The sequence below is a fragment of the Lepidochelys kempii genome, chromosome 5 (assembly GCF_965140285.1).
Source record: "Lepidochelys kempii isolate rLepKem1 chromosome 5, rLepKem1.hap1, whole genome shotgun sequence".
Taxonomy (NCBI): domain Eukaryota; kingdom Metazoa; phylum Chordata; order Testudines; family Cheloniidae; genus Lepidochelys; species Lepidochelys kempii.
In genome coordinates, this window is record NC_136384.1 from 123156691 (window position 1) to 123169258 (window position 12568).

General features: G+C 43.8%; 1 protein-coding gene across 1 annotated transcript in view; it reads right to left on the reverse strand.

The window, feature by feature from the left end:
- The window catches only part of GRIN3A (glutamate ionotropic receptor NMDA type subunit 3A), a 99835-nt gene extending 87793 nt beyond the window's left edge, over window positions 1-12042 (reverse strand). Inside the window, exon 1 of the mRNA XM_073345715.1 lies at window positions 11176-12042. Within this exon, the coding sequence (XP_073201816.1) occupies window positions 11176-11940 (765 nt within the window). The 5' untranslated portion in view covers window positions 11941-12042. The remainder of the gene's footprint in view (window positions 1-11175) is intronic.
- Between the last annotated feature and the right edge of the window lie 526 nt (window positions 12043-12568).

Consider the following 12568-nt stretch of genomic DNA (forward strand, 5'->3'; position numbering starts at 1 on the left):
TTCATTTCAATGATTAAATGAATTCACTTCAGCCGTGCTTGTACCTGTTTGCTTGCTTTCCATAAACATTTGGGCAATCAAGTATTACAAGGACAGATGTTCACAGAAAGTGAACTTCAAAGTAGAGTGTGCATGTATTCACAAAACCAAATTTTAGATGAGCTGTCATGGGTGTGAAGGGAAGGGTAGACACCTTTGGGGTCCCTCTTGGCTGGAGGAAAAACCCTTTCACCTGTAAAGGGTTAAGAAGCTAGGATAACCTCACTGGCACCTAACCAAAATGACCAATGGGGAGACAAGATACTTTCAAAAGCTGGGGGGGAGAGAGAAACAAAGCCTCTCTCTCGGTCTGTGTGATGCTTTTGCTGGGGACAGAACAGGAATGAAGTCTTAGAACTTGGTAAGTAATCTAGCTAGATATGTGTTAGATTCTGTTTTCTTTAAATCACTGAGAAAATAAGCTGTGCTGAATGGAATGGATATTCCTGTTTTTGTGTCTTTTTGTAACTTAAGGTTTTGCCTAGAGGGATTCTCTATGTTTTGAATCTAATTACCCTGTAAGGTATTTACCATCCTGATTTTACAGAGGGGATTCTTTTTACTTTTTCTTCTATTAAAATTCTTCTTTTAAGAACCTGATGGCTTTTTCATTGTTCTTAAGATCCAAGGGTCTGGGTCTGTGGTCACCTATGCAAATTGGTGAGGATTTTTATCAAACTTTCCCCAGGAAAGGGGGGGGGGTAAGATTTGGGAGGATTGTGGGGGGAAAGACATTTCCAAACGAACTCTTACCCAGTCACAAGTGTTAGACGTTTGGTGGTGGCAGCGAAAGTCCAAGGGCAAAAGGTAAAATAGTTTGTACCTTGGGGAAGTTTTAACCTAAGCTGGTAAGAATAAACTTAGGAGGTTTTCATGCAGGTCCCCACATCTGTACCCTAGAGTTCAGAATGGGGAAGGAACCTTGACATGAGTGTATTTCCAAAGTCCTTGCACTCATCCAATCAGAGAACAGAAACTATATCAGGTGACTTATCTGACCAACCAACACATCTAGGGCCCAATCTAAAACCCAGTGAAGTAAATGGAAAGACTCCTGTTGTCTTCAATGGGCTATGGATTAGGGCTGTCGTGTATTCTTGCAGAGAACTGTTTGCGATCATTCCATAAAGTTAAATAGTTCCGATATTCTGCAAGTTATTCCTTGTGAATTCTTTGCTTACTCTTCTTTTAACACGTGCTGCTGGAAATGATCACAAGAGTAATATCATTTGGGCAACTCTGTCCAATTCTTGAACAATCCACATATCTATTTCATGATAGGCACCCACTTTGCATTGGTTGCACCATGGATATAAATTTGCAGTTTACACTTGTGGTAAGAAATATTGCACAGGTTCTAAATACCCAAAGATGACACCTCACTTGCAAATAACTACACATCCATTATATATGCATTGTTGATATGTTGGAGGAAGACATGACATTCTGTCTCACTGGTACTAAAATTTGGCTTATTTTAGTGCCTAAGTGCTTTTTTGAAAATCTGACCTCAATTATGGGTGCTGAGCACTTTTGAAAATCAGGTCTTGTTAATTATTGTTGTAATATAGTAGTTCCTAGAGGCCTTTATGAGGACTGTGATCCATTGTACCAGACACTGTATAAACACAAAGATAAAGACCGTCCCTACCCTGGAGACTTTACAGTCTAATTTATGACAAGATGGAATGAGTGAGTGTAACAAACAAAAGAAGGGAAGAGAAGAATAACAAAATAAAATCACAAGGATACAAAGGGTAGTGATTGTGCAACTTCTTGGCTCCTAATGATCCCCAGGCTTGCTTTTAATGCCATATAAATATGTATTTAGGGAGTGAATCCTTTCCCATTAGCAGTTCATAACTGAACGATTCAATATTTGCATGATGAAAGATAACACGGAATAAAATGCAGCATAGCAAGAATGTAATAAATATTGTGTGAAGGATTACATTCACTAAAGAGATCTTATGGGCATAATTGGATGAAAGCACAAAACTAATTACTTTAGCAGGCATGTAAGTACCCAGTACCAAGCAAATAATTCATACAGATAAAAAGTGGTCCCAGAGATGATTGAATAAATGACAGTTTTGGCTTCTCCATGGTTGTTGCCACTGCACTGTCTTTAATCAAAGGATGCCAGAGAGCACTGTAAAGTGTGACAGGCTATTTGTGGGACTAGTGTATAGTTACATTTCATATCAGAGCACTTAATGAACTGATTATTTAAAAGAGGAGTTTTTTCTCCCGTAAATCTCTGAGGTGCAAACATAAATGCTACATTTTGATTTTTAAGTTTCATTTTGAAAAAATGTAAACCGCTTAAGTTCCAAGAACTAAGGAGACTGCTGAAATGATCTTATTTAAATGCTGACCTTTTCTCTGCTAATAGATTTGGAAGCCAACAGTGATTATGTGGCATGTATTACTCAGCCAATTTTGGCCTGGGCCTTGCATCTGTTATTCAGATAAAACATAGGAACTGACACCCTACCAGACCAGGGGCCTGCCTAGCTCACTATCCTGTGTCCCTCAAGGACTACTAGCACAAGAATCTTTAAAGAAGGAAAGTGCTAGAAAGCTGCAGTTGGCAATTTCGTTATGTCAATGGGAGTTTTGTGTGAGCAAGCACTGCATGATCTGTTCCTCCATATGGTTGGGAAATAACCCAGGATTGCAACAGATCATTTATCTGCACAAGATACTGCATCATTAGTTTCACAAAATAGAGGGAAACAAATCTTGGGACCATAGTCTTACCATCATTTATGGCACCAGAGTCCCACTGACATTAGCGGGAATTCCACACATGGGCTGAGGGCAAGATAATCACTGATGGATGATGCAGTTCATGTGTGAGTTGTCAAATGGCTGGGAAAACAGAGCGTAGGTTAAAAACTTTCCCTGAGCAAAGCAAATTCTCCCTCCCTTGCCCCCACCCTGCCACCAAACCCCAGGGAATAACAATAAATTACTGGGTATACTTGCTTGTCAAGTATGCCATTGTGCAATGGCATGCTCAGTTTTAAGATTCTGGCATTAAAAATACATGTGGTTTCATTTAGTATTAATTAATTATTTCGGCTGCCCTTAAAACAGTTAATGGTGTCTATTAGTTCATTTGTAAGATGTTCTTTTTAATGTCATCCTCATCACTGTAAGCCATTTGAAATGAGGACATCGAAACAAAAAGGTTTGTTTCACTTTATATCCCTTTCAATAGTGTAGTAAAAACTAACTTCCTAGTATTAATGGAAAAGAAAAGATAAATTATACCTAAGATAACTGCGATATCATTTCTAAAGAGGGTGACAGCAACACGTCCAGGTTTATATTTATCTTTCCTATGTAATGACGCTTACATACTCATTACAGTAAAGAGCCTGATAAACATCTGGTTTCCTATGGTGAGCTTTTCAACTCATAAATATTAGTGAAATTCAGAAGCTCAGATGAAATAATAAATAGTTTATGCTTTCATGTAAAATCCCCACTGCGAAATCAGCAAACTTTGAATTGAGCCAAAATAATACTGAGTTTTGCAAAGCAGGTGAAAAATCTCTTTGAGCAAATAGGCTGTTTAAAATGGGGGGATGCAACTCTTTTAAACAGCATGACTGAAAGAGTCTGCCTGCAAAAGATAGCTGGTCCCTCTGGCTATTAACTGCTGCATCCTATAGTGTGATCTTCATATTACAAACGAGATTCCACTTTTAAATCAAAACACTTGTTTACTCTTGAAAATCTGTCTTGTTTTTGAGTCCGTATTAAGATACAAAGCTGTGGGCAGTGACGGCTCTCTCTTCCTTAAATGAGTCAAGAGCCGGCCTTTAGGGAAATGTGAAATGTTTAAAATGTGCTTGTGCAGCGTATTCAGACCCTGTACAATGCATCCTAAATATTTTTCAAGTTGTACAAGCAGCTTTGGAAACGATCATCACAGATGAAAGCTGGTAAGAAACAGCAATAAAAATACATGGGTGAGAAAAGGGAAGTAATGCCCACTTCTGAATGTCCTGACATTTGATTTATCCTGCATCATAATGATCAGACACTCATGGTAATTTCCCTGTTTACTACTCACTAGCAGTGGCTGATGGTGCACCTGTGAATTCGCCCCCCACCCCCCCCCCCCCCGACTCCCCATCTGCTGACTGCAGCTATTCAGATTCAGGTGACTGAAACCTTTTAGATAAAAGTTAATTAGCCAGCATGCTGCAGATCAAATCTTTCCAGCGCAATGCCAAATGGAAACCTTCCAGGCGGCTGCTGGAAGCGTTCTTCGCTGAGCATCCCCCTCAACATTTCAAAACTGGTAATTCATTTCAAGTGAGAGTCAATGAAGCAAATATAGGTGAACAAATCAAAAAGTTCAGCATCATCTTTCAACCTCATGGAACGTGCATTTTCACATTTTGCACAGATGTGTATTTACCAATATACTGTGCACATATATAATTCGATTAATAGATTCCAAGGCCAATGGAATCATTTAATCTGACCTCCTGTAAAATATAGGCCATAGAAATTCACCAAAATAACTCTAGAGCAGATCTTTTAGAAAAACATCCAATCTTGATTTAAAAATGGTCAGTGATGGAGAATCCACCATGACCTTGGTAAGTTGTTCCAATGGTTAATTATCCTCTCTGTTAAAATTTGTGTTTTATTTCCTGTCTGAATTTGTCTCGCTTCAACTTCCAGCCATTGGATGGTGCTGCACCTTTCTCTGCTAGATTGAAGAGCCCACTATCAAAAATGTGTTCCCTATGTTGCTACTGAAACTGTGATCAAGTCACCACTGAACCTTCTCTTTGTTAAACTAAATAGATAGACTCATATAAGGCTTATAGTGATTGAGCTTCTTGAGTTTTCTAATCTGTTAATCATCGTTGTGGCTCTTCTTTGCAAGCACTTAAGTTTATCAACATCCTTCTTGAACTATGTACACCAGAACTGGAAACAGTATTCGAGCAGCAGTCAAGTCACTGCCATATTACGAGGTAAAACAACAAGAGTCCCCTGTTCATGCATCCAAGGATCACATTAACCCTTTTGGCCAAAGTGTCATACTGGAGGCTCTTGTTCAGCTGACTGTCACCATGAACCCCAAATCTTTTTCAATCACTGCTACCCAGAATAGAGTCCCTCATTGTGTAAGTATGGCCTATGTTCTTTGTTCCTAGATGTATGCATTTACATGTGGCCACGTTAAAACGCATACTGTTTATTTACCAAGAGATCCAGATCAATCTGTATCAGCGACCTGTCCTCTTCATTATTTACCACTCCCCCAATTTCTGTGTCATCTGCAAACTTTATCAGTAATAATTTTGTGTTTTCTTCAAGGTCATTGATAAAAATGTTAAATAGCATAGGGACCCCACTAAAAAACACCTGCTTGAGGATTGTTCCCTGTTTACAGTTATGTTTTGAGACCTATCAATTAGCCAGCTTTTTATCCACTTAATATGTGCCATGATAATTTTATGTATGCAGTGTTTTTGTAGCCATGTTGGTTCCAGGATATTAGAGAGACTTTTGTTGGTGAGAGACAAACTTTTCAGGTTACACAAAAAGCTCTGTGTAAACTTTAAAGCTTGTCTCTCTCACCAACAGAAGTTAGTCCAAGAAAACGTTAATTTTATGTCATTCTAGGTTTATAATCACAGTGTTGAGCGTAAAGTCAAATGCCTTACAGAAATCTACCTGTATTACATCAAAACTATTATCTTTGTCAATCAACCCTGTAGTCTCAGGAAAAGAAAAAAAAAAGGATATCAAGTTAGATTGACAGGCTCTATTTTCCATAAACCCATGTTGTTGGACATTAATTATATCATCCTCCTTTAATTATTTATTAATCAAGTCCCATATCCACCTGTCACAGGGGAGCTGGTCTCTGTGGTTAGGCTGAGCCCAGCTCCCCGGGACTGGAGAAGGTGAGTGCAATACAGCCAATTAAAAGAGGGCTGAGATATGCCTGGACCTATAAAGGGCTGCTCATTGGCAACTGGAAGGAAAGGACTGAGGCAAGTGGAGCCCTGGGAGGAAGGATTGAGACCGGCTTAGCCCTGGTCAGCAGAGGCCACACTGGAGTAGGGCTAACGACTGTGGTGGGTCCCTGGAGCAAGTGCTGCGACTTCAAGAGGGGAACAGAGTTGGAGGAGGCAAGGAAGCTGCCAGGAGCTGGAAAGCCAGAGATCCGCGGGAGGGGTGGCCCTGAAGCCTGGGGGCCAGGTATTGACTTAACTCTGCATTCTGTTTGCTTGTTAAACTTTGCTATCAATGAATAAACCTTCTGGGCATAGTAGTGCATGATTGCAGGAGGGGGATGCAGTGGTGACACCCGCCCCCATTATTTTGCCCAGGATTCATGTCAGACTGACAGGCCTATAATTACCCGAGTCATCCTATTTACCCTTTTAAAATATTGGTACAACATTAACTGTCTTCTAGCTTTTTGGAACTTCCCCAATGGTCCAAGACTTTTTAAAAATCAAAATTAACAGTCCAGCGAACTCAACCAGCTCTTTAAAAACTCTTGGATGTAAATTATCTGGACCTGTTGGTTTAACATGTTTGACTTTAGTAGCTGCCATTTAACATTGTCCCATGATACTAGTGGAATGGAAAGCATGTTCTCATCATTGTATAATATGAGTGCATTATCTGGTTTTATTCCCCAAATTCAACACAGAAATATTTACTGAACTTCTGCCTTTTCTGCATTATTATTGATAATTCTGTCTTTTCTATTCAGCAATTAGTAATATGCTATTCACATATACCTACAGAGAGAGACAGATATGAGCATGAGTTGGCCCTTTTGAACAACTAAGCTGTATATATTCAATGGCAAAAGCCACTTGTACTTGGAGATGGGCATGTCTTTTTTAGCAAATAGTTTGACAAAAGAATGAATTTTTTTTGATTGAATGAAACTATTTGTGAATCTGAGTCGAACTGAGTGAATAATTTCAACAAAATAAAATATGGGAGGAAAAAAATTTAAAAAGCCAGTTTGTTTTGACATTTTTGAAATGAAACATTTTGACTTTTCATTTTGACATATTTATTTAGAAATTTAGCTACAGCACTTGTTGATTCTGAAAAAAGGATTCTCTTTGGTCTGGAGGAACTGAAGTCATAGACCACACACAGGAAATAATGCAATATTTTCCATCCATCATCCAAATCTTCTACTAGGACAAAGCTTATTGACACAGGGAATATGGTGAGTCAAAACACCCCATGTCACAAACCAGGCTGAAATGTCAAATAAATTATTTAAATAGGCTCTTGAATCTGCTAAGCTGTAGGTCGCACTGTGAGGAGGAGGATTTCCAGTTAGATGAGATGTGTAATAATATATAAAATTACACTTGGAATCAATGCATTAAACAAGGAAACCAAAGAGCTAAAACTCTAGAAGGAACAAATATTACCTCCCAAACTGATGCCAATTTTGGTTTCCCAGTCTCTAAACAAGGGCTGTCCAATCACCCACTGAAAAAACACTATACAAACAAGGACACCTTTCCATTGGGTGTCCCCTTCTTTATGGACTCAAAGGTAGTAGACAGATGAACTGCAGTTGTAAATACAGTGGACTGTGGAAATTCTACCAGTCCTATAGCGGGCATTGCACACATCCCTATACAAAACGTGCACATTGTAAAAACAAGAATCAGACTGTTTCTGGAGAACACATACATAATGTTGAAGGAAAACTATAGGGATCTAACCCTGAGCTTGTGAGGAGGCTTTGGTTCTGAAACGGTAAACACAGGTCAGCAAATACACATATTACCGCTTTTAATGGTAGACAATTGCACAACCAAGAGCTTCCACCTAACACAGGAAAGATACAAAACAACATTTTTATGACCAAAATGCCTGTTGTGTCTTCAAAATTCACATTCAGAAGGATTAAAAATTCTCAGGTTCCTGTCCAGACAGGGCCTGATTCTTGGTTACTTTGGCCTTCAACACTACTCTGGAAGCAGAAAGAGACCTTAGCTTAAATGAGAATCAAGCCCCTTAGCCCTAATAGTGTACGTGAAAGAAATATTCCTGAACCAGAATAATTCAGCAGGAATTGGAAGAAAGCAAGACTCAAAAGCCACCCTTTAAAGAGGCTCCTTCATATCTCTCACAGTCTACAACAGGCATGTTTCATATTGTTTTAATACTAAAATGTGTGGAATGGGAGAAAATGAGCATTAAAGCACATGAAATAGTGTCAGCTTTGTGTGGTATTGAGAGATCCTTTATAAACCTAAGTATTTGGATTCAGACAAATTTAGGATGATTATGTAGCTTTAAAACTATCAAATATTGTAACTAGGCAGTACTGCTTTGCCAAAAATGACTTCTGTTTTGGAAACATCGCCTTGATTTTTATATTTGACAGAAGGCTGTCTTCTCCTTATGCCCACTTCCCAAAAATGCCTTCCCCTGCACAAGTGCTCAGACTTACTTGGGACTAGTGGGTCAATATCACTTCTGGAGGTACCACATACCCAATAAGGTCATACCATTTGGCACTCAGTATCCTTTGACACTACAAAACCTTTTCTTTTTACAATTGAACTGCAAATTAAATGTCAAAATTCCATTTGCTGCAGGAGCATCTGCTGTATGCCCAGATTTGCCATTTTAGCAGGGATTCACCACTTAATCTAAAAATGTATCTTTATTTTCCTTTTTGATGCTCCAAAGCCACAATCAGCTGGTTCCCACTGCCCAGTGGTGCCCAGAATATCCCATGCCTTGATATCAGATACTAGAGAAACCTGCTGGAACACAGAACCAGTATATATGTGAATAACCAGCAAGGCATAACGTCTCCTTGTCCCACCCCTCCTGCTATATCCATCGCTGAGTGTCATCTCCATACTGAACTAACTGTGAAGATCATTAGCTGTTTATTATTTTATTGCACTGCATGGTTTGTGAAATTTCTTTTTAATAATAAATCTTGGTAAAACGGAACAGCTAATGCTTCGTTTGTAGTTCACCCTTAAAACGTACTTTTCAGTATGAAAATTCGGAAAAGACTGCTACAAAAATACTCAACCACCTCACATACTTCCAACAACACTGCCTATATCTCTACTCTCCCCATACCACTGGCTCAGTCTGGTAGGGCGATTTCATTTTCATCCATTTGCCTGTGAGGCATCTCCCTGGGAAAATTGGTGAGTGGCAATCAGAAATCTTGGGAATGGAAGGGAAACTATCTTGTCTGTGTACATAATCATTCCATGTAATATTGCATAGAAGAATGCTAAGCAAGACTCAATTTCTCGGTGTCTTTGGTCAAGAACTTCTGCCTCCAAATTAATGAATGGCCTGTCAAAACTTCAGTGTGATTTGCACTGGTATTAAAATGAAGGAAATCCTGATCTGTTTGGCCCAATGATAGCTGTAAACTGCTACATTTTGCTGATATTATGATTACTATTTAGGGAGAACTTCATGAAGTAAACTGTGTTCCTTGGTAATAACTAGGTTTAGATTTATTGTCAGTATACACTAGTCATTAGATATTGCATAGAGAATGGAAAGTTGGACAAGAATGGCATGTTTTACTCTATATAGCATTGTGTGTGGCAGGAGATAATTCTAAGATTTCAATCTAAATGACTTCTTCTGATGCTATGAATAGGGTACCACTTTCTGCTGTTGTGATATTAGCTTCAGGAATGTAGAATTTGACAAAAGGCCAGATTTTTTCAGCTATTTAGGCATTCAAATATGAGGCACGTGATGAGATTTTTGAAAGCACCGAGGTGCCTAACAACTGTTGGATGAATTCCATGGCATCACAGAGTGCTCTGGGCATGGGCATACTATACATGGTCTCTCCCTTTATCATTCTAATACCAATATTTGTGATTAACCAGTTCAATTTTGGAGCTGCTTCTCCCTTTTCACTCTGATATATTTGATTTTTTAACCCTTTACTCTCCGGCATTGGCTCTTGATGGGAGAAGATTCACTGGAAGATTTACCACACTCCACTTTCCTTTCAGTTAGAGTCTGCTTCCCTACACTCTGTTTGTTAAATGGGCATCCTAGGACAATACAAAGGTCTGCCTTGAGGTGGAAAATAAGGTGTTTTAGAATCTGTGTTCTGCATTTGTCAGTACATTTTATGGCTACCAACCCACTCCAGGTACATTTGGAATCCGAATATTGAAGCCAGGCAGTCTGAACTAGATACCTAATAAATCTGAGGGCCTTTACTGCATATTTTAGATTGGTACTTTTTTTTTCTCTGATGGAACAGAACACTAGGAAATGTTCTTCAGGAACAAAGTGAAGAGAAAGAGCATTCTGCCCTCCTGCCCGAAGGAAGTCTAGAGTGCGATAAAAATGTTATCCAATCTTAAATTAGGGGTGGCTGCTGCTTCGCCTACAACACCTAGGGCTGTGTGTGCGTGTGTAGAGGAAACAGCCTACTGATGCAGGTTTTGAAATTGTCAGCTATGCATAGTCCCTTCGTGGCAAAAACCCTGTGCCCGAAAAGAGCACAGTGCTGGGAAACGGTCTTTGAAGAAGTTCTCCCTCCGGCTCAGGGGAGCTTGCGGAGTGTGTATGGTCTGACCCACAGCAGGGTGTTTATAGAGCAGGTTGCAGCAGCCGTTCGGCCAGCCTCCTCCTCTCTGCTTGAGCCATCAGGTTAGGGGCTGAATGGCCAAGCGATTGAGCCAGCTCTGGCTAGACACCTGTCCTGATGCGCACTGGGGGGGGGGGGGCGCCTCCCCCTGGAGACATGCAGGCACCCACTCCCCGGCTCTTTGGGAGTTCAGGCGTTAGATATGTTTAGTTTGTATGGGGGCAGGGCGATCTGCCCTATAAGCCTGCGGGGAGGGATAGCTCAGTGGTTTGAGCATTGGCCTGCTAAACCCAGCGTTGTGAGTTCAACCCTCCAGGGCGCCATTTAGGGATGGGGCAAAAATTGGGGATTGGTCCTGCTTTGAGGTTGGACTAGATGACCTGCTGGGGTCCCTTCCAACCCTGATATTCTATTCACAGTGGGACACCCCTCACTGCCTCTTGCCACTCCCCCCACCCCTAATACACCCCCCCCCCGTCTCTCTTTCCCTCCCCTGGGGACCTTACCTGGCTCTTCCGCGGGAATTCCCGGAGCACGATGCTGATGACCGGGATGCGCAGAGCCGAGGAGACGAACTCCAGCTCCAGCATCTCCCCGGCGCTCTGCGGGAAGGCGAGGAGGGCGGAGACCCCCTGCACCACCACGGTGTGGCAGAGGCTCTCCAGGAAGGAGAGCGGGTCGCTGCTCCAGGAGGAGCTGGGGGAAGAGAAAGGCAAGAGAGGTAGATCGCCCAGCCCGGCCTCGATGGCCATCACCACCTCCAGGGACAGGTTGTAGGGCAGCAGCCCGCTCACCCGGTTGAGGTTCTCCACCCCCAGGAGCAGCGCGTCCTTGGGCAGCAGCAGCAGCTCCTGGTCTCCGCTCTCGGTGCCAGTCAGGTTCCCGGTGCCCAGCTGCGCCCTGTTCCCGATCCACCGCCTCCGGATCCCGGCGCCCTTCCCGCCGGTAGTCCTGGGAGTTTGGGCTGCCTTGTGCGCACTTTGCCCCCCGTTGCTCCCTTCCTCCTGAGCTCCGGGAGCGGGGTCCGGCGCTGCTCCGAGCGGGGCGTCATTGCGCGCCCCCCAGCTCCAGCCGCGGCTGGGCCGGGAGGTAGCTGCCCAGGGCTGCAGGTGAGCCGCCCCGATCCTCACGGTGTGCCCGATCCGCTTGAGGATCTGGCAGGGCTGCGGGTGGGAGGAGGAGCCGGGCACCCGGGCCAGCACCAGGGCGCAGGGCGGCAGCGGCAGCAGACAGACCCTGCTCAGGAGCCACCACAGACCCAGTCTCCACATCGCGGAAAGCCAGCGGCCGGGGAGCCGGGAGGAGCGGCCGGCCCCTTCCCCCCTCCCAGCTCAGCCGCCGCCTCCTGCGAGCCCTCGCACCGCCCAGCAGCCAAAGCCCGGAGCAGCTTCCCAGCCACGGGGGTGGCGGCCGGCTCCAGTCACTCCAGGCGCCTGGGGACCCCAGCGCCAGCCATTGGCCCCAGCGGGGGGCAGCCGGGGGGGACCCTCCTTCCCCAGCAGCATCGATCGCTTCCCCCCGCCCCGAAGCGCCCGGACAGCCCCGTCCGCTCGGCAAAGAGTCAGCGCAGTGAAAGGCGGCCCCCGCCAGGCGCCCTGATCATCGCCCCGCGGTGGCCAGGAGATCCCGCCGGTGGGGGGGGCCCCCAGGGAGCCCAGCCCCACATCCCCGCTCGGGGAGGGGCCCAGCCTCAGCCCTTCCTCCAGCTCTTCTGTGCTCGCTTCTCCACCCCCCCTCCCAGCCTCCCCCAGCCGGGGGGGGGGGGCTTGCTCCGAGGCGACAAAGTTGCCGAGCTGCTGGATGACTCCGGTCCGTCGCTTGGCTGCGCTCAACTCCCACCGACAGGCGCTCTCCCAAAGCCGGCGGGCCGCCCCAGCGCCGGGCACAGTCCCCTCCGGC